The 24,808-nt window shown below is 40.8% G+C and overlaps 2 protein-coding genes across 15 annotated transcripts in view; one reads left to right on the forward strand and one right to left on the reverse strand.

The window, feature by feature from the left end:
- LOC143292160 (uncharacterized) overlaps positions 1-12,805 on the forward strand; it is a 31,258-nt gene extending 18,453 nt beyond the window's left edge. Inside the window, exons 11-15 of the mRNA XM_076602344.1 lie at positions 1,227-1,316; positions 4,180-4,385; positions 4,715-5,213; positions 5,880-5,918; positions 6,357-12,805. Of these exons, the coding sequence (XP_076458459.1) occupies positions 1,227-1,316; positions 4,180-4,385; positions 4,715-5,213; positions 5,880-5,918; positions 6,357-6,362 (840 nt within the window). The 3' untranslated portion in view covers positions 6,363-12,805. The remainder of the gene's footprint in view (positions 1-1,226; positions 1,317-4,179; positions 4,386-4,714; positions 5,214-5,879; positions 5,919-6,356) is intronic.
- Positions 11,713-24,808, reverse strand: part of LOC143292529 (tensin-3-like) — a 433,846-nt gene continuing 420,750 nt past the window's right edge. For all 14 annotated transcript variants that reach the window (XM_076602904.1, XM_076602906.1, XM_076602903.1 and 11 more), the window contains 10 exons: positions 24,600-24,757; positions 23,315-23,398; positions 22,520-22,648; positions 20,446-20,538; positions 19,745-19,825; positions 19,080-19,172; positions 18,176-18,344; positions 16,982-17,050; positions 15,762-15,803; positions 11,713-15,436 (listed from right to left, as the gene is read on the reverse strand). In XM_076602904.1, the coding sequence (XP_076459019.1) occupies positions 15,289-15,436; positions 15,762-15,803; positions 16,982-17,050; positions 18,176-18,344; positions 19,080-19,172; positions 19,745-19,825; positions 20,446-20,538; positions 22,520-22,648; positions 23,315-23,398; positions 24,600-24,757 (1,066 nt within the window). In that variant the 3' untranslated portion in view covers positions 11,713-15,288. The remainder of the gene's footprint in view (positions 15,437-15,761; positions 15,804-16,981; positions 17,051-18,175; positions 18,345-19,079; positions 19,173-19,744; positions 19,826-20,445; positions 20,539-22,519; positions 22,649-23,314; positions 23,399-24,599; positions 24,758-24,808) is intronic.

Raw genomic sequence — 24,808 nt, forward strand, 5'->3', positions numbered from 1 at the left:
CATACCAGAAGCATCACGTTTGTCGAGTGTTGTAGGCCCACTGACGATCACCTCTGTCCGCCTTTGCTTTCTCTTCCCCCTTCGCCAACATCGTCGTCGCGGAAGTCTGGAATTCGCAAACGGGCCAAGATTCGTGAGTGGCGAGGGCAGTGTCCAGAGGTGCAGCGCTGACCGACAACAGTTGATCACATTTGTAGAGTTGGCCTTCACGCTGTCCATTTTTCACTGGCGAGTGTTGACGGGCGCAATAGCCGAGTGGTTAAAGCGTTCGACTGTCAATCTGAGGGTCCCGGGTTCGAATCACGGTGACGGCGCCTGGTGGGTAAAGGGTGGAGATTTTTACGATCTCCCAGGTCAACAAATGTGCAGACCTGCTAGTGCCTGAACCCCCTTCGTGTGTATATGCAAGCAGAAGATCAAATACGCACGTTAAAGATCCTGTAATCCATGTCAGCGTTCGGTGGGTTATGGAAACAAGAACATACCCAGCATGCACAACCCCGAAAACGGAGTATGGCTGCCTACATGGGGTAAAAACGGTCATACACGTAAAAGCCCACTCGTGTGCATACGAGTGAACGCAGAAGAAGAACTGGCGAGTGTCGACACAGACTGACATAACGTGCAGCAAAATATGGCTGCACGAGCGGGTGAACTGGAACCTGAGTGAGAACAGGGACGAAAGAGGGATTGAAAGCAAACGCTGTCACAATGTGCGACAGAACACACCCCTGAGGAAAGCCCACAACATGATGAAAACAAATGAAGAAAAACAAAAATCAAGACAAAACAATGTGACCGTAGAAATAGACACAAACTGGGAGTGTGCTAGACGAAGGGCCGCAACTCTACTTAAAAAAGAAAAAAAGAAATGGAAATGGAAAGTGCAGTACAGCATATATATTAAAAAAAAAAGTAAAAAGAAAAAAAAAATCAGACAAACAATGCGATACCTCTTTATTACACACGACACACTAATGCATGCGCACGCTGCACACACGCATATGCATGCGCGCTCGCACACACACACACACACACAAATACACAGTACACACACACACACACACACACACACACACACAGAGTTTGAAATCACAGCTATAGAAAACTGTGCAGAAAATGTGATAGTAAAACGTGACTGATCTTCACTTCTCCCCTCCCTACTTCTTTCCCCATAAGAAATGCACTTTTTATATTCTCCCCTTTTGTTTTTGTCATTTTTTAAGAGCGCATGGCGACAGTCGCAGTCGAGTTTCCGCCGTGTGGGCCCTCAAGGAATCAACAGGAAACACGTCTACAGTGACATCAGTGAAGACGTAGGTGAAATAACGGTTGGGTACCCGGTTCTTCGTACCTCAAATCGCCGGAAAGTAGGCATTCATATCGCTGCAGTGGCACAGTATTGTGTTCCTCGCTGAAGATGATCTTCTTCTTCATTCCCTTCTCTACCGCCTTCATCATAGTGAAGATTCTGTAGATCTGTGCCACGCTGCTGACATTCATCGGTTTCTTTTTCGCTTTCTGTTTATCTATTTTGATTTTCTTCTCTCTCTTGTCACTTTTGTTAGGTTGACAAATAAGGTCAGGCTTTAACGGGACCTACCTTAATTAATTGATTAACTTGTGTTTTTTTTCAGTTTGTGTCTAAAGTGCTATTGCAACATCCAACAACCCCGCGAACTCTCGATTAACCAGGATGGGTTGACTGATTATTCTGATGTTTGTTCGGCTGCAGCTATGCTTAGGTAGGTATGATACAGGAAAATTAAGACAGGAAAATGAGGAAAAGAAAGAGTGAAGTTATGAGACTGAGAGCGGAAGAAAGAAAACCGCAGACTCTGGTGGTTTAATGTTCATCGCCCATAGGCATACATACACGTGGGGTAGGGATGTGGAAGAACGATTGGGTAACTCAACTGTAAATCAGTCTTAGCATAAATTATGAAATAGCATCACTTTAAACACATTTCCTAATTTTGGCAGTGTTTGAGCTATATGCATGTCATGGTTCTACACTGCCGATGACGTTGGCATTCGTGTTTGGTGAAAATCCATTATTTCTTGGGGTTACTAGTATGCAGATTTGATCAATCGTTTTGCCTGAATTTGTTGTCTTCTGACAACATGTAAAGTGAATTTTTCGAATGAGGATTTCATTTTTCTCTTCTAACAGTTTGTGTAGGTGGGGTGATCACGGACATCTTTTAGATGTTCCTGTGAGAAAGAGAGAGAGAGAGAGAGAGAGAGAGAGAGAGAGAGACTTTGAACAATAACAGATTAAGCAAGAAACAGATAAATATGAGGAGACCGACTCGTTTAAAAACATAAAATTCAGCAAACTGAGTAGCCTAGAATTCAGCGCTCTGAAAGAGGGGGAGGGGGGGGGGGGTAAAAGAAAACAGACAGGCAGACACACACACACACACACGGCGCAGCGCGCGGAGATATTTCGAATTCAACAATGATGAGAATTATCGAGATCAAGAGATTCAAGAAAAGAGAAATCCTGTTGTGTAAGCCTCGAGCATTCATGAGAACACCGAGAAAAAAACAACAATAAAAGAATATTTAAAAAGGTCTTTTTGTTTACATTCTTTCGACAGAAATCGAGAAAATGGTACAAGTTACACAGGGAAAAGAAAGGAAAAAAAAAAAAAAAGAAAGAAAAGAAAATAGTAAAAATCGTGATACACTGAAGAGCGAAACGTAACACAATACGATGAGAAACGGCGATTTGGGACACGGTGAACAGGGAACATGTCTTTAAAATAATAATGATTAAAAACAAGAAGTACATACGTTACTCAACATCGAGGTTTGTCAGTCAAGTCATTCTGTTCGGCCAACCACATTTTCGTATGTCTGTCTGTCTGTCCATCTTATTCATCCACACATTCATTCACCAACAATTTGTATAGATAAGGTGCCGTCCGCTCTCGGGCACTTAGAGCCGAGCTTAGATACGTGTACGCTATTCAGTCAGTCTGTTAATGCACCGCTCGCTCACATAGTGACTTCAGGCAGCTGCCAAACATGGGAACATGGAAATATATTTCACGAAAATTAATTCGACAAATATTTTAAAGACTAATTCAATCATCCAGTCAGTCAGCTGGTCGGTCATTCAGGTATTTAGTCAGTCTGGGTGGATCGATCAGTTGCTCAATCAGCGGCAAGCCACCCGTGACACTGTACAGTGCTAATGCGTTCCTTTCCTTCGTGATGTCTTGGGGGCCGAAGTGTTCCGATCAGAACAAAACTCGTCTGCAACTTCCCATTGCATAAGACATCTGATCACAGTTTAGTTAATGTATCATATTGATGAAGGTAGTAAATATTTGTTGACAAACTCTGGTTACATGTATATTTATTATGTAGGCTTCAAACACACACCACACACACACACACACACACACACACACACACACACATATCTTGTACTTTGCATTTATCGACGGTAAGTAAAAAAAGAAATGTTATTAAAAGTGGAAAATACTCAAGAAAGAAAGCATCGAAAAGGGAAAACCCATTTTCAACGCTCCATCTAAAACCACTGAAAAGCCTTCTGGTCAGTATAATCCCACTGTTTATGAAGAATCATGCGCAAATATTTCCTCATCAAAACTCCATCACATTGCTCAGATGCTGTTTCGCCAGACTTTTACATATAATCGTACTTTCAACTAAAAATCAATTCCATTGTTCGTCGTTCAGACGTTGATGCGCTCGTCTCTCATTGTGAAACTTGGCGCACTGAAAAAGAACCCATGGCAACGAGTGTTGTCCTCTGGCGAAATTACGTAAAATGAAATCCACTTTCATAGGTACACAAATATGTAAGCATGCACTCAAGGCCTGACTAAGCGCGTTGGGTTATGCTGCTGGTCAGGCATCTGCTCAACAGATGTGGTGTAGCGTGTATGGATTTGTCCGAACGCAGTGACGCCTCCTTGAGAAAGTGAAACTGAAACTGTGAAACAATTGAAAAACAAAACAAAACAAACAACTTTCCTTATTAGTGATTCACATTGTTGTTTTCCTTATCAATGATTCATGATGTTGTTTTCCTTATCAGTGATTCAGTGTGCTGTCTCATGACATTTTGTTCAAGCGTTAGCGCGCCCGTCTATCCTCGTCATACCAGTGTTTTAAAACAAACATACCCATTGTATTGTTCAGACGTTCATGTACCAGCCCTCTGACGTGCTGCCTCGCACCCCGTTCACCACCAGCCTGACCAGGCTGAACCCCGTGGCTGCCACCGACCCCCAGGAGCTCTCCGGCTTCCCCCGCCGTGATGACGACTTCAGGCGTCCCGAGAACCCCCAGCAGTTCAGCGACAACAGGACGCCCGGACCTTTGTCCATGTCTGCCTCTTCGGATAGGTGCGTGTGGGAGATTGGACATGCTCACCAATCGTTCGTTTTACATGGGAAAGAAAAGGGGTTACGTGATGTGATGGATGGCTGCGCGCGTGTTTGTTTGTGCAAGGCTGTGAGTGGGAGGCATGCGCACCATTTCAGTAGTACTGTGCACTTGCTTGTTCAATTTGCTGTACGAAAGAGATTGAGTGTTTTCAATGTTTTTGTATGACTTTCCTTTACCTCCAAGTCCCTGTGGCACCGCTAATCACAGAACTGAACTTGAATGGGTTTCTAGGAAACCACAGCTCATTGTCAGCAGATGACTCACCAGTTTCAGTGTGTTGGTCCAGGTCTCAAGATCACTTCCGTCGCGATGAGCATCCCGGAGCCCCCGTGAAAGTGTTTCCAGACAGGGAAGCGAAGACACACCCCGTTAAAGATCCCTTCTACCCACCCAAAGAGACGGCCTACCCGACCAGGCAGCCTGACCACCCAGCCAGAGAACCTGACTACCCAGCCAGAGACCCAAACTACCCAACAAGTCGGGCTGACTACCCATCCAGAGAACCTGACTACCCACCCAGGGAGAATGGCCAGGCTAGCAAGAACCCTGACTATGCCAGCGCGTACCGGGGCAACAGAGAGTCACCTTACGCCACCAGGGACAGAGAGGGGATGACCTTCCCGAATCCCAGCAAGGCCATTCTGCCGGGAGACAGCCGCGAGACCCAGAATCCGCTGATCCATGACTTCTCTGACAAAGGTCAGAGGCTACAGCAGCAGGGGCCTGAGAAACGGGGTCCTGGCGACCATGCGCGGGTCTATGACTATGCTATGCGTGAGGGAAAGGTGGGTAGGCTCGGACGCTGGTGTCAGACCACCTGATGCGTTCTTTTGTTTGTTAGTTTGTTTTTAGTTGTCGCTCTTCTTGCCTTGTATGCAGATCTTAAGTTTTAAAACCTCCCAAAAGAATAAGCCTATTCTTCGTACAGCTGTTTGAGATAGAACTGTTTTAATGTTGTGTTTTGAAATGGTCAAAGCTCTTTGCTGTCCGGTTAGATGTTTTTCTCCTTGCTTTAAGTCTGTTTTCAGTTATTGAGAAGTTGATCTTTTTCAAACTTTGAAAGAAATTTTCTTCCGTCAAGGAGGTCATGTTTTATATTCCGCTTTGTTATAAAAGACCGCTGATGGATTTCCTGAAATGTGGAAATGTTTAAGAATCTGGGCAATCGATTCGAATTTGATGGGGATCCGGATGTATGTCTGAATCAAGGGGATATTTAATTAAAGGATTCTTCGCATCGAGAGTCAGAACAAGTGACTGATTAAAAGGTTCTTTACTGTGGTAATTAACGGAGTAATTGAAACTTCTATTTCTTCACCGTTTGGAGATAGATTGGGGGAATGATAAAAATATTCTTCGGCATAAGGAGTCAGGGGAGATGATTAAAAGGGTTATTCACCATAGGGAGAAAACCCAACTAATTATTACTTTGTTTCTTTTTGTTTCTGCAGCTTGCAATCCAGCGCCCAGCCTTTTCGAACAGGCCAATGGTGAGTCTTGAATTTCCCTTCAGATATTTTTCACAATATGAAAATTGATAGGCTTTGAAAATGTCCTCATTGATTAATCTTCATTGACCCAAGAATGTTATTGGCTTCATACGTTGCTTTTCCTGTTTTATTCAGTTGTCAGCATAAGGGATAACTGAAGGATTGAGTGCGCAGAGGTGACCTGGTGTGGCAGATTGCTTTTATCTTAAGACACCACACAGACCAAATTTACACGACACAGACCAAATTTAAGACTGCATTTGTGTGGTTGAGTGTTCTAACAGCATGACTTTTAGTGTCCTGAGGCCTTAGTTGATTATAACATCTACTGTGACTGGTATGATAAATTGTTCATATGCATAAGTCAGATAGATAAGTAGATACATTTACATACAGACAGACAGTGAGAGAGATTAATTGTGTATTTTTTTTCATCAGTATTAGGTTCCTCGTCTTCCCAGAATCTGGGTCAACAAACCTTCAGCCACCATGAGGACCAAAACCAAGGGAGAAACGCGTTCGGTATCTGTATACTGTCCCACTGAATGAGTTCCACCATCGACACAGGGCTCAAAGATACTTAGGACTGCAACTGTGAATTTGGTTAGTATGGCAGTGATTCATGTATCATCTGCTGTATCAGTATAGCACCTGTCTTTGTTTTTTTCATTGATTTTTGTTGTTGTTGTTGTTGTACATTTCCTTTTGTTTCTTTAACCGGATATTGTTCACACCAAACAGTCGACATGTGCATGTGCATGTACTTGTGTGTGTGTGTGTGTGGGTGTGTGTGTGTGTGTGTGCGCTTTGTGTATGATGGTGTGTGTGTGCCCACATAATAAATGTACATGTAACCAGAGTGTGTCAGCAAATAGTTGCTACCTTTATCGATATAATACATTAACTAAACTGTGATAAGATGTCTTATGCAACGGGAAGTTGCAAACGAGTGTGTTTTGGATTACATGGTGCATTTGGTATGGTTGCATAGGCTGCAGATGTACATATTTTTTTTCCAGTGACTGAACATTTCATTCTTGGTTGTGGAAAAAGCGGTGATTTGGTCGAAATTGTATTGCAGTGACTGGGTACAGCAGTCATTTAATTTTAACTTTAGCCGTGTGTCTATTCTTGGTACTGAGCCATGGCTGTTAACTTCTGTTGACTGATTCAGATTACCAAACCCGTGTACTACTTTTATATTAGTTTTTCTGTGTAAAGTAGCCTGTTTCCTACAATGATCATTGTCACCTGGAATGTGATGTACTGATTTATGTCACTATCAAAGCAAGGGTTGGTTGGTTTATTGGGTTTGAAAACTGACCAGAAAGCATTCAGCTTATGGATCAGTATTGGAGTAGGGGAGTTTTGTGTTTAAAGGGGTAGGGTTGTTGAAATGTTCAGTTCTTCAACCACACAGTAGTGAAGCGCAGTATTCTTGACTTCCTGGGATCAACACGACAGTTGAGAGATTAACAGGTGTCTCATTCACAAGTATGTTTATGAAAACTTTTGTGCAGTCCCACAGTGTGTGAACATTAACTTGCGGTAAATGGGCAATACCGTCTAGTTTTTATTGGGTTGTTTTTTTTTCACATTTCCCCAAACAAACTACACGGATTTGTTGATGATGGAAGCATTTACATGTCACGATCAGATTGTCAGGCAAATGTAGACATGGCATGGACCAAGAAATGTGGATTTGTTCCTGTTTTTGTTTTGTTTTTCTTCTTTTTTTTCTATAATTGCTGAAAAAATCCGAACTATTGTGTCTGTGAGCTTGCTCTCGACATGAAACCAGAATAAAAAATCTGGGCGTCATATCGCGTCATCTAAAAGAAAAAGTGTGGTTGGTGAGAATCATATTTGACATGCTAAACAATATCCTTACATCTTGAGAAAAAGAAAAACAATCAAGGGCTGTCCAGATCCACCAGTGAAGACTGATGTTGCTGCTGGCCTCCTTTCTCCTTCAGTATCCGAAAAGAGGTGTTGCTGAACATTGATATTGCGACAGACGTTATCTTGTTTTCCGTTTGGCCATCATCAGAAATTGATGTCATTGTGCGGGAATCGAATGATGATGGTGATGGCTGCAGGAATTCACGACCAGATTTTTGTGCCTCAGTTGGCTGCCTTGTTTTTATTTACTCATTAATCAGTCAATGTATCAGTTGTTAATGAATTAATCCAAAGTGTTTTGAGATTTTCTACTAATCAGTTGATTGATCTAAAATGGACACTGCAGTAATTCAGTGCACTTTTTTTTGGTCTTCTTGTATATATATCAGTTATCACTCGGAAACATTTATTCAAGACTGTTGATTATTCTTCATAACCTTGATACCAAAGATTTGCTAGCTGAAAATATATAATATGCCTCTCTAACCTTTTAAGCAGTTGAATGTTTTTGGCTTCACTAATGTTAATGAGATACTTCATTTAGTTATAACTATTTTTATCACCATTTAAAAATGTGGTTCCTAGTTTGATATTTATGTGATACGATGCAATACAGTGTGTATTATATAATTCTGAGTTTGATGTACGTTTTTGTGTAATGTCATGAGATATAATTCTTACTTTGATATGTGTGTTTGTATTCTCCATATGCAAGTATAGTCATGAAATTCAGACGGCATATCGAATGTCAAGATTTGAATTGCGTGGCAGTTACTGTTTGGGAGCGTTCATCAGATTTCACAACAGAAGAGAATTACAATCGTACTTGAGGCTTTACAGGGCGTCGGTCTAGTGAGAGTAACTGTTTGTGAAGGCATTTCTGACATGAAACTATTAAGGTGGTAGTTGTGAAGGCTTATCTGATGTCTGAAAATAGAGGGATTATCAGTGTAAGTTTTCTTTTTTTTCTTCACGCCAGAATGCAGTTGTGATTGGTTAGAGTTTAATGATAATGGATGTCAGTGAGTATCAGTTGTCACTTTGTGGTGTCATTGTTTGCGAGGGATCCTATCAGTAGTCATTGTTAGGGTTAATTTGATGTCAGCATAATAGTGGTAGTCATTGTCAGGGTTAATCTGACATCAGTGTATAGTGATAATCATTGTCAGGGTTAATTTGATGTCAGCATAATAGTGGTAGTCATTGTCAGGGTTACTCTGACATCGGTGTATAGTGATAATCATTGTCAGGGTTAATTTGATGTCAGCATAATAGTGGTAGTCATTGTCAGGGTTAATCTGACATCAGTGTATAGTGATAATCATTGTCAGGGTTAATTTGATGTCAGTGTAATAGTGGTAGTCATTGTCAGGGTTACTCTGACATCAGTGTATAGTGATAATCATTGTCAGGGTTAATTTGATGTCAGTATAATAGTGGTAGTCATTGTCAGGGTTAATCTGACATAGTGTATAGTGATAATCATTCTCAGGGTTAATTTGATGTCAGTATAATAGCGGTAGTCATTGTCAGGGTTAATCTGACATCAGTATGTAGTGGTAATCATTGTCAGTTTTCATCAGATGTCAGTATATAGTGGTAGTCATTGTCAGGATATGGTAGTTGTCATTTTCAGGGTTGGTATGACGTCAGTGTATAGAGATAATCAGTGTTTATCAGTTGTCAGTATATAGTGGTAGTCATTGTGAGGGTTGGTCTGACGTCAGTGTATTGTGATAATCATTGTCAATGTTTATCAGATATCGGCATATAGTGGGAGTCTGTCAGGGTTGGTCTGACGTCAGTGTATAGAGATAATCAGTGTAAGTGTTTATCGGACGTCAGTCTGCAGTGGTAGTCATTGTCAGGGCTAATTTGAAGTCAGTGTATAGTGATAATTAGTGTTTATCGCCAGATCAGTGTACAGTGATAATCAGTGTCGGTCTTTGTCTGATATCAGTGTATATGTGGTGGTCAATGTCAAGGTTAAATTGATGTCAGTGTATAGTGTGATAAACAGTGTCAGTGTTAATCAGATGCCAGTGTATAGTAATAATCAGTGTTTATATGATGTCAATGTACAGTGATAATTAGCATGTGTTTATCTTAAGTCAGTGTATAGTGATAACCAGTGTTAGTGCTTATCTGATGTCAGTGTGCAGTGGTAGTCATTGCCAGAGATTAACTGACTTAAGTATAAATTATAGAGATGATTAGAGAGAGAGAGAGAGAGAGATTATTCATAATGCAATAATTGTTTCAGTACATAATATATAGCCTGCACCTTGCGCTTATGTCAGTTATTACTGTATACAGATTTGCTATTTTTAATCATAATGCAAGCATAATGTATTAACTGATTGTGTTTTGTTATAAAGTGATGCAGAGTATAATTTTAGACATGACTTTGGAATAATCAGATGTATTTACATATTTTAAAAAGGACACTTTTGATTGTCATGCAAAAACCAAACTGAGCAAATGTGTGCTGTGATCGAAATTTAGAAATGATGATGATTTGTTTAACTTTTTAATAATATTGCACATTTATGTGATCATAAATTTGAAATGATTAATGTGGTGAGTTTTTAGTGGTGTGTGTGTGTGTGTGTGTGTGTGTGTGTTGTCACCTATGCCTTCAGTTGAACAGTTACAATGAATTTGTTCAAAAGCACCTGCCAAACTTCATGAAGAAATCTGACAACATGGATAGTGGTACCAGTGGTTCTTGTCAGGATTGTCTAAGTTATTGTGCCTAAGGACCAGTGGTCCTTTGTAAGTTTTATCAAACATCGACGTATAGTGTGGTAGCTTTGGTGCTTGTCATAGTTTATCAGACATCAACAATAGTGGTTGTCCCCATCACGGTTTATCTAATGTCAGTGTGTCTTGGCAGCAGTGACCCATATAAGGGTTTATCTGATGTGAGTGTATAGTGGTAAAGTAATCCTTGTATGGTTTATATGATGTCTGTGTATAGTGTTACTGGTTGTCCTTCTTAGGGTTAATTAGACGCCACTGTATAGTGGTCCCTGTAGCAGGGCTGATGAGACTTGCGTGCATGTGGTAGTGCTGTTATAATAATTAATTATGTTTTATCAGTTTGTAGTGGTCGCGATGGTCCTGGTCAGGGTTTCTGTGGCAGAAGTGTATATTTGTAGTGGTGGTTCTTCTCGTTACTTGTCAGACGCCTGTTTATAGTATGTATGGTGATCCCAGTTAGGGTTTATTTGGTATGGACACGTCACACAATCAGACGGCCTAGCCAAGACCATCCTGCGGGGTACCGTACAAGGAAGGAGGAAGAGAGGCAGACAGAGAAAGCGGTGGGAGGACAACATCAAAGAGTGGACGGGCCTGCCATTTGCCACAACTCAAAGGGCCGCTGAGGACCGAGGCAGGTGGCGCGAGCTGACCAGGCAGTCATCCATGGTGCCCCAACGACCCACCCACGGGTCAAGGGATAGATGAGATGATGAGATGATGAGATAGTTTTACTGGAGGTCCTTGTCAGGGTTTATCTAATATCTGTGGACAGTGCAAGCTGTGGTCCTTGTGTGCATGTATGTGTATGTGTGAGTACGTTTGTGTGTGCAGCATGCATATGTGTGTATTGAGTGTATGCGAATGTGTGTATGTGTGTGTATGCATGCTTGTGTATATGAGAATGTGTGTGCATCCTGGTTGTGCATTTTGAACTTAGTTTAAACATCACTTCACTTTCAAGTGATATTAGATGAGGAGTGTGTCCTGTCTGCATGTTTTATGTCTGGCTGTATATGTGTGTGTTCACACACATTGTGTGTGTGTGTTCACACACCAGAAAGATGTGAATGAGAGAAGAAGAGATATTGTTTCCACCATTCTATAACATTTAGCAACACAAAAAGACTTTTTTTCATACAAGATAATTTATTCATACACCGATTCCGGTTTCTGTGAAGCAGCGAAATATGACAGTTAAACAATCCTTGAACCTGATGTAATATGTTATCAAGAACACGGTAGGAGTTCTCTTTTGCTTGTAAAAGGTTCTGCAGTGTTCCATGCCAAACAGAGACTATTAATCCTCTCTGGATGTTGTTGGGGAAAAGTCAGGAATATGCATTTAGTATCTTCAAGTTGATTTCAGTTAATTGAACCTTCATGTTCTTTAATTGTGAAACATGTACTCTGATTACTTGTCTCAATTACTTTTTGAAATGAAGTATTACTGACAACCTACCACTCAGAGTGTAGCACAATGGGAAGTAGACTGCACAATGCAATAATAAACATTCACTTTTCATGACTTTTGTTTGATGTGCTCATGATCAACAAAATCTAAAACTTCTGGAATAATGAAATGGCTTTCTTAAAATGGTAATATGAAATCATATCTAGAAGAATGCACAATCAGTTATGTGATTGCTATTATCAGAGAAGCAGCCTTTTCACAGTAGTGACTGATGCCATCCATCTATTCACGTTACACAAAGGTAATGAAGATTGTAAGGTGAATTAAAAGGCAAGATTATTAATTTTGTACATACTAGCTCTAGGACAACTTTGCACTGTATGAGGAATATTATAATATGGTGAGCATTTCATTACCTTGAAGTATGCAAGCCCAGCTGTTTCATGAAGATTAAAGGAGTGCCTGTACAACTGAATGCGAACGAACCATTTTTATCCACACCCCTGTGAATCCAGTTTGTACAATATTTGTCAAAGACACGCATGCCCTATTTGCCTTTGATGCCGGAAATGTTGGAATATTAGCCTGAACTGTTTAATTTGACACCCTTTTATCTTTTCCCAGCGTTTGTGCCTTTTCAGAAAAAAGCTGTTGAAATACACTGAACCATTCCACAACAAAGGAATCTCAACTTTGGAAACACCTCTGCTATATGATCACTTGGAACCATTTCATGGACATCCTACTAGTTAAACAGAAAGCACCTTGGTACAAGCACAGGTCATACTTTTCCAGAAAAAAACCCCCATTTCCTAGACCTGAGAAGGGGTCCAATTATGCCAGAGGATCTGTGTTCAGCAAATGAAATGACAGCCTGCTTGTCTCCGCAATGATTTTCTCACACATCTACACTGCCCAGGGTTCACTACAGCGGACGTGTGGTATTGTAGCAGCATGCACACGGTCTACAAAACATCTATTATCACTACACAGGTTACAGGGCAATGATAGTGAAACCAATACACAGAACGGGCCGAGGACAGTGGAGCCATTATAAAACTGACAACTTACTGACAAAATATCTAAGCGACATATAAAAACAATATTTCTAAGCTTAATATAGAATTACCAGGCAACACAAAAAACCCAAAATCAAGCAGCTAGTAACAAGTAAATGTATGCTTATAACCAATGTCTATTAGGTGCATATGCCTCATGTTTTTTTTAAAACATATTTTATTTTTATTTTATCACTGCTTGTGTTACGGCCATACATACTGAGAGACATCCATTTATTAACATTAAGGGCAAGGCCACATGCAGTCAACTGTGTTGGGTTCAACTCCTTCAGTGCACTCAACAATAACAAAAAACAAACAAAAAAAAACAACAACAAAAAACCCTGGCCTTCTCAGCTTTCTTTTTCTGGTGCTGCTACACAGTCACCATAATAAAATTTGATCAACTCTCTGTGTATGTGCCAGAGTGGTAGCCATTGTGTACAGCCACTGCTGTACATCTGTGAAAAAGCAATTTCAATACATCTGAAAAATTCAACAAGAGAATGATCAACCTTACACTTTCCAACAGCTGCAGGAAGTACGCTATCCACTTTACACTCTGCTATCATGAATTTGGCAGACTACTGAGAACATGCCTTCACTACACCCAAACTGTGGGTGATCATCTACACAGCAGAGGACACTTAACAGTTAAAATAGCATTAGATCGATTACAATTATGAACACCATACACAAACATTTTATTCACTTCCTGGCCACCATTGCTGCACTAAAACCCATACAACTGAACCAGTTGGATTGGCTTGATGTAACACACTGAAAAAGTAAGACAGACTCAGCATAATACACCTGACATTGCATATAAAACAGTCTGCAATACAAAAGACATTATCATGTACATACATCACATGGCAGATTAAAGAGTTCATTTGTGCAATCACAATGTCACCCAGTACAGACAATCTTGGCAGACCACATGATTTCTTAGAGCTGTGTACAAAAAGATGCAAACGCAATACTTGTATGTACATGGGTGGTAACTCTGCTGCTCTGTAGGCTTTCTCCACACAACCACCTCCCCAACAACCTCGCCAGAATGCTTTTGAGACAGCTGGTGATACACTGCATCTTTCCCATCAACCTCTTCCTGGGACACAGCCCACAAGGCAACACAGCTGCCACATCTTCATTCAAAACAAGGCTGTAAGTAGCACCAATACCTTGGACAGTATTATCTCATGACAGCAGGACATTGCAAAAGGTCAATAACAGAATAAATGAAACAATGTTTCAAAAGCAGAGAGTCTGTGTTATTCATAAACTATAGCATTCATAAAAAAAAGACATGTCTTAAAAAACAGAACACTTTCCCACAGTCATTAACTGCAAACTATCCACAAAGACACCCCTAAAGCACAGCAACCTCCTTCCATATCGCTCGGTGTCTCTGTACACCAGTTAAGACTGCAAGGACTGATTAGAGTCAGCATTATTTATCCCTTTCTTCCCTCTCTGTCTGAGGCACTAGCTGGCCCTATGTCTCAACTGTGAAACAGTCGCAGGAAACCAAAATCCTCAGCTATTACCATCTTTTGCCTCTCCATCCTATGACAAACTTTTGAACACCTCAGCACATGAGCTGCAAATTACTGATCATTCAAAAAATGCCCCAAAACAAATAAACTCCACAGTATATAACATCTTCTAATGGTAAGCATAATTATGTTGCAGCATTCGCCCAGTAGTTCACATTAAATTACAGGTTACATGTTAAGCCACAGCCATATTTCATCTTTATGGTAGAAGCATAAATGCAAATAGCAAAATGTCCCTAACAATGTATCAACAAGAAGTATCAATCAGTTCAAATCCAGAGTACATGTCAACAGTCACCATCTGTCAGCGGAACACCACAGCTCTCTGCACTGTTCATTCTGACCTTGAAAAGCTCTTCTCCAGCCAACTGAATTTCAGTTCAGCGCCTTCCCACAGTGTGGACATGAGGACAAGAGTGGTTGTAGAGTACAAGAACAAGTTGCAGTTCATCTTGAAGGAAAAAGAACAATGACATGACAGGGAGGCACAGACCTTACAAAGTGAAGACACCCGCACTCTCTCACTCCGTGTCAGACCCAACAGGTGGGTATGGGCACCCACCCACCCTCCCTCCATCCGTCACACACCCTTTCACATACACCACACCATGACAGTGCCAGAAGACAAAACAGGTTGTATAATAATATCTCAAAGCAGAGCCCTCAGTACGACACTAAGACTTGATTTTGATCTGGCCGATCATGACTTTGGTGATGAAGTTGACGATGGCGGAGGCTGGCTGCTCCGGGTCCAGTTCTGCAAACAGGTGACAGGAGTTGTCTGTGCCTCCCCCTTGCTTGCGGGCCACAAAACCAAAGATCCTGCAACACATCAGTAAAAACGGTCAGTACACACACACACACACACACACATACAAATGAATTGAAAAGAAAAATGATTTAAGTGATGAAAGTTCCCAAATATGTAATCTTGTCATACAACATATACATTGAACAGAACATGCAGCCTGCCTGGAAATACATACACACATACACAAATTTACACTTACACACTGAAAAAAATACAGGCACAGACACACATGCATACACAAACACACATACAAAAACATACATATACATGGACAATACTAATTAAAGAGAAGGAAATAACTGCACTGCACAAAGAAAGGGATAAACCCACACTCACTTAGCATCCTGGACATTAGGGTTTTCCACATCTCGTTTCCACCTGTAGGACAAAAATGAGAGGGGATCAAAACATGACTTTCACCCAGTGTTCTTCAGTTCTGCTTGGCAAAACTGACAGTAAACATCAGGAACTTTAAAAACAAACAAACTAAAAAGTCATACCAATGCAGCCCTTTGGTATTTCTTGTACTGCTAAGTGCATTCACATATACATGTAAGTGAATCTGTGTGCGGTGTGTGTACCTGCTTGTGCATTTGTGTGTGTGTCGGTGTGAGAGAAAGACAGAGAGAAAGAGGAGAGCTGAAAGAGTCAACACGAAACTCTAAAGCTTACCACATTGCTCATATCACTGAATCTGCATGTAAAGAATACTTTTCCCTGAAAACCTTAAAACTTTAGTGTCAGAAAAAGGAAAGAAAATGTTGATGAACTACTTACTTTGTTACCACACACAGCATTCCATGACCATATAAGAGATCAGAGCACCAACTAATCATCCAGCCTGTGGATGCTGACCAGCCAAAAGCACCCATGTATTTATTTAGCTTACCTCCTTGAAAAAAACACAAACAAACAAACAAACAAAAAACCAAAAAAAAAAAAAAAAAAAACCCCAACAAAAAACAAAAAAAACAAACAAACAAACAGCAACAACTAATCTTAATTTTGATTTGACAATTTACAATGTTAATCTTGACATACAATGCTCAAGGCACCAAAAGCCAACATACACTGTGGACCTTTCTTCACAGAAAAAAATATTAATGCCAAAAAAACAGTATCAGTATCAGTATCAGCAGCTTAAAGAGGCGTCACAGCATTGGGTCAAATCCATATATGCTACACCACTTCTGCCAAGCAGATAGATCCCTGACCAGCAGCGTAACCCAACGTGCTTTGTCAGGCCTCGAGAAAAAAAAGAAGATAAATACATAAAAATACTACTACTAATAATATTAATATTTATGAGGCGCAAAATCTTGATGAAGTCAACTCTAAGGGCATGTGTGCGCGCACGCGCGCACACACACACATACACACACAAAACCACCAAAAAAAAAAACAAACAAAAAAACCAATGGAGTGTAAAGAATGCAAGAATATAAAATCACTGTGTTAAATGTCACAGGAAGCAGAGGGAAGAATGATGGGAAGTTCATCTGTAAGGAACTGTGACAACACACTGATAGTGTACAGACTCTCCATACACAGCTTACCTCCTGTCCTGAGGGTCCATTCCACAGTAGGTGACTTGAGACACAGGGTAGTGACGTCTGAAGAACAACCTGTCACATCCACAAATATGTTCACTTCTGCCTGCAGAAACTTACACTTTTGTTATCCTGTCAGAGTCACTGTAATAGTATTGTGACATTTTGAAATAAAAATACTGTTCAAACTTACCCTACCGTGAGAGCAGTCTTACCAACACCTTTCAGTTGTCACTTTTCATGCATCATACACATTTGAAAACATTTTTTCAATAAAACAAAAATCATACGCTTATCACCACATTTCTGTGATGTAAATGTTGGGTCTTTTTGGTGTGAAAAGTTCAGTAAGTATTTTTCAAAGACTGATCCATGATGTCTGAAAGCTTGACCATCGCAATACCGGCAGATGTTTCTATTCTCATTCATGAGACTTCAGAAACGAATAATGCATTTCTTTCTTTCTATCCAAATTATCAGGGAAAACACACAACAACTCAATGTGCAAATGAAATAATATTTTATCATATATCCAGCACCAACAACTTTAAATTCTTATGACTGAATGAACAATAATGAAAAACAAAACTCACAGATTAAAAACCATCGTACGGTCAACCAACCACCAACCAGTTAAGAAATCATTTAAATAAGTAACTGTTGGCAATGATAATGCAATTAAAAAGAGGGAATGGAGATAAAAATATAATGTGTGTTATGCATTAGTGTTTTTCTGTTATAAAGAGGATTTATCAAGCAGTATGATTCTTTCCTGTTGCAAGTCCCCAATGAAGATACTCAGCAAAGTGACATCAATTCTGTGCTGGTGGAAACTATACTTGTGTGTCAGTTGTTCTTAAACTTGCATTGATTTCTTTCTTCACACAGACCAGGTGTTGCAAATATGAATCTGTCTGCATGCTCTTCACACCTTGACACTGAAACTTGTTCTAAGATCAGACATACGCATTTTCACCTTTACCAAAAAGAAGTGAACTGAAAAAAACCCCTCCCTGAAAGTGGAGCATGGCTGTCTACATGGTGGGGTAAAAACGGTCATACACGTAAAAGCCCACACGTGTGCATACGAGTGAATGTGGGAGTTGCAGCCCACGAATGCAGAAGAAAAAGAAGAAGACCCCCCCCCCAAAAAAAAAAAAAAACAAACCAAGAAAACAACCCAACAGTAGGCCAGCTTACTTTCTGTTGTTGTCGGTCAATGTGATGCCTTGGTTGGAGACCTTGAAGTGCACCGCTGTTGTCTTGAGGGAGGGCTGACAGTCGATGGTTGTCTGGATGGCCTTAGCGATAGCCTGGGGCCCTGTCAAGGATTCTGTGTCGACCGAGTTGATGAAGATCACGTTGCAGGCTGCACACAGGATAAAAGAAATTAAACTAAAGTGTTGAAGGTGTGAAATAATGCACTGTATGGCTGAAATAACAAACACTGAAATAATACACTGTAAGTGTGAAATAACAGTGAAATAATATATTGTAAGTGTAAAATAACAAACAGGACATGAAAAAAAAAGTTGGTGAAGATGGATTCCAGCCTTACCATCAAAAAGACTGCACACAAACTGCAATCAGTGAAGGTGATAGGACACCATTATATGCTACACACAAAAGGTTAATAAAATACTTGACCAAATTGAGGGTATGGAGAATGATGATAATCACTGATGTTTCAAGCCAAAATCACATGAAATGTGAAGACATCACACAAACCCTTACTTGCACCTATATCAAGATCATGAAGACAGACTGATGGAAAACAACTGCAGAACAAGAAAATAAAATCTGAAAGAAATTATATGTTACCTTATTTGAATGAATAAATCTTGACAACACAGGTACAAACACAGACACACACAAACACACACTTTAAGCAAATCATTCTGCACCTTTCTTTGCTTCTTTCCTTTAAAAAAAAACAAAAAAAAACAAAACAAAAAAACTTCTCCTCCACACCCCTCCCCACAAACTACACTTCAAGGGTGAAGAACAGCATTTGTTCCACTCAGTTTCCAAACACTCTCCATTGTTGCAGGCAGGCATAATGGGCAGAGCAGAGGACAGACAGTCACAGAGTCGAGCCACGTACCTGCCCCCTTGGCCAGAAGGTCCGAGGACAGGTTCACCTCAGTCGGGGATGACACTTCAGGGCTGATGGCTCCACCCATGTCCACCATGTCCGCTGCAACGACACACACTTCTTGGTCACTCGCTGGTTTCAAAACAACTCACAGTGTCCTGGGCATCCAGTCACAATTATTCTCTGAGCATACTTTGTGGGTTGGTTACATGTGGAAAGTTAACATTGATTAGGCTTTTCTGCTGTTATCGGTTAAAAACAAGGTAATTCTTCTAACTCTTCTGGGTGCCTGACAACCAAAAACACAAAAGACATTCAACAACCTACTGATACCTATCTTCATCAAATCACTACGTATACATGTTCAAATACTCATGTGCGCACACATCCACACCCACATTCATGCCTCATGCCAAAGCACTTATCTATCCAACGCTCATTCATCTGACAAACCAAAAGTCATACCACATATCTAATCACCATCCAAACCATTTTAACAGTTCAACATGTCTCCATCATGAGCCCAATGATCTCTAAATGCAAATAAATAAGCTACATGACAACAACAACAACAACAACAACAAGAAAAAAAAAACAAAAAAAAAAAACATTCGAAGAGCAGTACAACCAACAGTGGTAGATATAGCAGGCGGCACTGTAAAGACACAACTTACTTCCAATGTCCGGCAGACTCAGTTTGCAGGGCAGGGCCAGAGGGGTGATGGAGTGTTGGTATACCAGGGCTGCCAGACTCCCTGGTCACAGACACACACACACACACACACACACACACACACACACATCCATAAGTGCAGAGCATCAACATGTCTCACAGGATCATTATTCAGCACACTTCTAAAAATTGCGTGATTTGCAATCTTTGTATCCATCAACAAACAGGCTTTACTGTGTTAAGAGGCCAGACTATCAGCTCTGACAGATTAATGATGAGAAGAAAACTGATCCAGCAGTTTATAATGCACACGATAAAATATCAATATATCAACCACTACCACACCTTCAAATACACATTCATATGTACTCCCACCTCCTGGCCACAAACACACACATACATAACAGAAGATTATTGTCCTCCCCCTCCTTTCTTTTCAAAACACAACTGAATTCCATTATTTTCAATGTTCACTCATACATAATGCTCGGTTATACAGATAAAAAAAATCCAGGAAATAAAAAAGGGGGTAAATATCACTTTTAACAGACATGATTCAAAGTCCTAAAGCAAGACCAGACAAGATAAGACAAGATAAATGATAGCTTCAAAGAAAACTGTCACTGGCAAAATAAAACAACTGATCAGCTATCAAATACAACACACAAGGCGAGAGTGGTAAAAACGAAAAAAGGGCCTCACCAAACACTGGTTCGTTGCTGCACCCTCGCAGCCTCACGCCCTTCGGGGTGGGCTCTATCAGGAAGTGGCGAACCAGTTCTGCCTGAGGATCATCTGAAAACAGAAAAAAACAACAACAAATAAACATGAAGTCCTTTTGTTTCGTTTTTCTTCATAAAACACAATAAACTCTAAAAAGGAGTTAATATCATAAATTAAAACATAAAATATATTTGTATTTGTATTTCTTTTTATCACAACAGATTTCTCTGTGTGAAATTCGGGTTGCTCTCCCCAGGGAGAGCACGTCGCTACACTACAGCGCCACCCATTTTTTTTTGGTATTTTTTTCCTACGTGCGGTTTTATTTGCTTTTCCTATTGAAGTGGATTTTTCTACAGAATTTTGCCAGGAACAATCCTTTTGTTGCCGTGAGTTCTTTTACGTGCGCTAAGTGCATGCTGCACACGGGACCTCCGTTTATCGTCTCATCTGAATGACTAGCGTCCAGACCACCACTCAAGGTCTAGTGGAGGGGGAGAAAATATCGGTGGCTGAGCTGTGATTCGAACCAGCGTGCTCAGATTCTCTCGTTTCCTAGGCGGACGCGTTACCTCTAGGCCATCACTCCACATAGTATGTATGACAGACATGAGAACAATCTTTTAGATATTTTCTCCCCCTCCACCAGACCTTGAGTGCTGGTCTGGGTGCCAGTCATTCAGATGAGATGCTAAACCAATGTCCCATGTGTGTCATGCACTTAGCGAACCTAAAAGAACATATCCAACGGAAGGGCTATCCCTGGCAAAATTCTGTAGGAAAATCCACTTTGATTGATGGGAAAACAAGTGGAGTGATGGCCTAGAGGTAATGTGTCCACCTAGGAAGTGAGAGAATCTGAGTACAATGGTCCTTCTTCTTCTGCGTTCACTCGTATGCACACGAGTGGGCTTTTACGTGTATGACCGTTTTTACCCCGCCATGTAGGCAGCCATACTCCATTTTTGGGTGTGTGCATGCTGGGTGTGTTCTTGTTTCCGTAACCCACTGAACGCTGACACACATTCTGCTTGCATATACACATGAAGGGGGTTCAGGCACTAGCAGGTCTGCACATATGTTGACCTGTGAGATCGTAAAAATCTCCACCCTTTACCCACCAGGCGCCGTCACCATGATTCGAACCCGGGACCCTCAGATTGACAGTCCAACGCTTTAACCACTCGGCTATTGTGCCCGTCAGCACAGTGGTTCGAATCACAGCACAGTCGCCAGAATAATACAATATTACAATACACTTGCAGGCAGAAAAATAAAAAAGGATGGTGCTGCACTGCAGTGACCTGTTCTCCCAGAGTAATACAATACAATACAATACAATACAATACAATACAATCAAAAATACAATAAAAAAAACAAAACAATACAAAGTATAATCTAACTTGGTTTTTTCTTTGTTATCTAAAATATCAAATTATTTCAAGGTTTGCTGATAAAAAGGTGACGTATTAAACAAGTGTAGGCTTTCATCCACAGAAAAAAACAAAACAAAACAAAACAACAACAACAACAAACCCCCCAAAAAAACCACACAAAAGCTAGTTGTTACACAAGGTGTATACACAAAGCACCCATCCACAGCAAAACGCGCAGTGAATGGTAGCCATCGCACAAGGGCACTCATCCACAGAGAAGAACACAATACACACAATACACAAACTTTATTGTCTATACTTTGGTACAGAGATTTTCTTTTTGGCAGCAGCACATGTCCAACATAAGAAGAAAACAACAAACAAATAAAATGAATAAAATGAATAGAAAATAAAAAGATAAATTAAATGGCACCAAATGGAAATAGCTATATACAAATATACAGATTACTGAAATTTACGTGCCTCTCCATTTCAGTCAGCCAAACCGCATTGCACATCTACCCACACACACACACACACACACCACACACACACACCACGCGCACTCACACGCACACATACACTCTCTCTCATCCCCTCTCTCTCTGTCTCTCTCTTCACAAGAAATGCAACTACAAAGATCATCGTTCATCGTTCACACAGTAAATGGCCCTCACTTGTGGGCTTTGGCTGGACGTTGGGCGGCAGCTGAGCAACCTTCAGGGCCAGCCCATAGGCACCGGGGAAGGTGTTGCTGTCACGGATCACAAAGGTGCCAGGGGGCTTGTCTCGCAACAAGGCAATGGCTGAAAGAGAACAAAGACAAATACGATAAAATAGATATACAGAAAAAAGACTTCACAAAAAAAAAAGAAGTATCTTTCATCACATTTTTTTACAGTGCTGTTTTTCCAGTGGAATTTTTGTTTTTAATGCATCACGGGTATCAAAAATAACACAGATCCAAAGTTTCTTCTCTAACAAAAAAGTTTAACTCTCTCCATACGAACGGCGAAAGAGACGATGTTAACAGTGTTTCACGCCAATTACCATCATCAAAATATTGCAAGCGGAAGGCTCTTATACTGAAGAGGTGAATGTTGACAAAGAATACCACAATTCTGACGACGGAAGCTAAAGGTTGGGTCATTCACACACCCACTGAACATCTGAAGGGTCTGTGTAGAGGAGAAAAAAGGACAGGCCGTACTGAGTGAGTTAAGAAAAATAAGACTATGAAGACATAAAAATATTTAAAAAAACAAACAAAAAACAATGACCTGTTATTATCAGAATGCGGGTGAAATCTTCCACAAATGGCTATGCATCACTGCTGTGTCTGGTCACATAAAGACATTGACCACAGGACAGAAGGGTTGTCATAAACAGGTAGTTGGAAGACTGACTTTTTGGTTAGCTTTATATGCCTTACAAACACTAATCCATGTTACTGTGAAACAAAAAACACTCACCATCATCACGGGTGATGTTGGGTTTGTACCAGTACTTGGAGGTGTCTTTCACAAACTTGGGGGTTGCGTGCACCATGTCAGAGTCTGAAAACAAGAAGGCAAACAACCATAAAGCATTTATGTTTGGTCAAGAAAACCATTCAATTCCTGAAAACAGAGTTTGTCTGCCTAAATGGCAGGCTTAAAGTTGTCATGCATGTACAAGCCTGCTCATCTACATCACTGAACACGACAGCTGCAGCCCATGAATGCAGAAGAAGAAGAAAAACATTCACAGAAATGTGGCCAACTCGTCTGAGGAATGACAGTGTCAGTGTGAAGTTCTTGCTGGACTGAGGCAAGGATTTATCTCCCTTCCTTCTCCAGTAGATTTGAACTGTGGTCTGGGTGCAAGTCTTAAGTCTTTTTGATGATGATTTTTATGATAAAGCGGGGTCTCACATGCCTTGTTCATTGTGCACATGAAAAGAAACCCACATAATGAATCCACCATATAACAAGAGTTTTTGCTGATGACATTCATGAACAATGCACCACATAATAAGAGTTGTTGCTGTTGATATGAACAGAATCCTACATGTAGACAGAAAAAAAAAAAAAAAAAATTGCTGTACATGGATAACACATTTTCACACAAACAAGTGAAATACAGTATGACCATTTCCCACCCCACCACTCCACCCCTGAATTATTTAAAATGCAAAGGTCTATTTCTGTGTCAGATTTAAAAATCCCTCATGTTTGCGATTACTGAAAAGAGGACTGTCTTGTATTTGGCCTCATGTAAGCATCCATTCTCCATTTTGGGGATAAACATACTGGGTACATTCTTGTTTCCATAACCCGCCAAACACTGACACAAATTATGGGATCCTTAATATGTACATTCTATCTTCTGCGTGTATTATACACCTGAAGGGAGATCAGCCATTGACAGGTCTTACAAATAGTTGTTGGCCCAGGAGATAGGCAAATATCTCCACCCTTAACTCTCTCCATACGAACGGCGAAAGAGACGATGTTAACAGCGTTTCACCCCAATTACCATCATCAAAATATTGCAAGAGGAAGGCTCTTATACTGAAGAGGTGAATGTTGACAAAGAATACCACAAGTCTTACGACGGAAGCTAAAGGTTGGGTCATTCAGACACCCACTGGGCATCCGAGGGGTCTGGCCGTACTGAGTGAGTTAACCCAACAGGCAAGGCTTCAAACTCTGGACCCTCAGATTGAAAATCAAATGCTTTAATTAACCACCGGGCTGTTGCGCCCCCACCCCTTACCAGCAATGGAGGAGAGGCTTCCCCGCCTGGACAGGCCGAAGTAGACACTGGGGGAGCTCTGGCCCGTCAGGGACTGGGAGTGCATGACTCCGCCCGACATGGAGTGGGCGGCTGACAGCTCCTGTCTCAGCGTGTTGATGTTGCCCGGGGAGTGAGGACTGAAACACCGCACACAAAGGGGTGGGTGGTACACAATTGAATGGACACAC

This window comes from Babylonia areolata, chromosome 18 (assembly GCF_041734735.1).
Source record: "Babylonia areolata isolate BAREFJ2019XMU chromosome 18, ASM4173473v1, whole genome shotgun sequence".
NCBI classification, from domain to species: domain Eukaryota; kingdom Metazoa; phylum Mollusca; class Gastropoda; order Neogastropoda; family Buccinidae; genus Babylonia; species Babylonia areolata.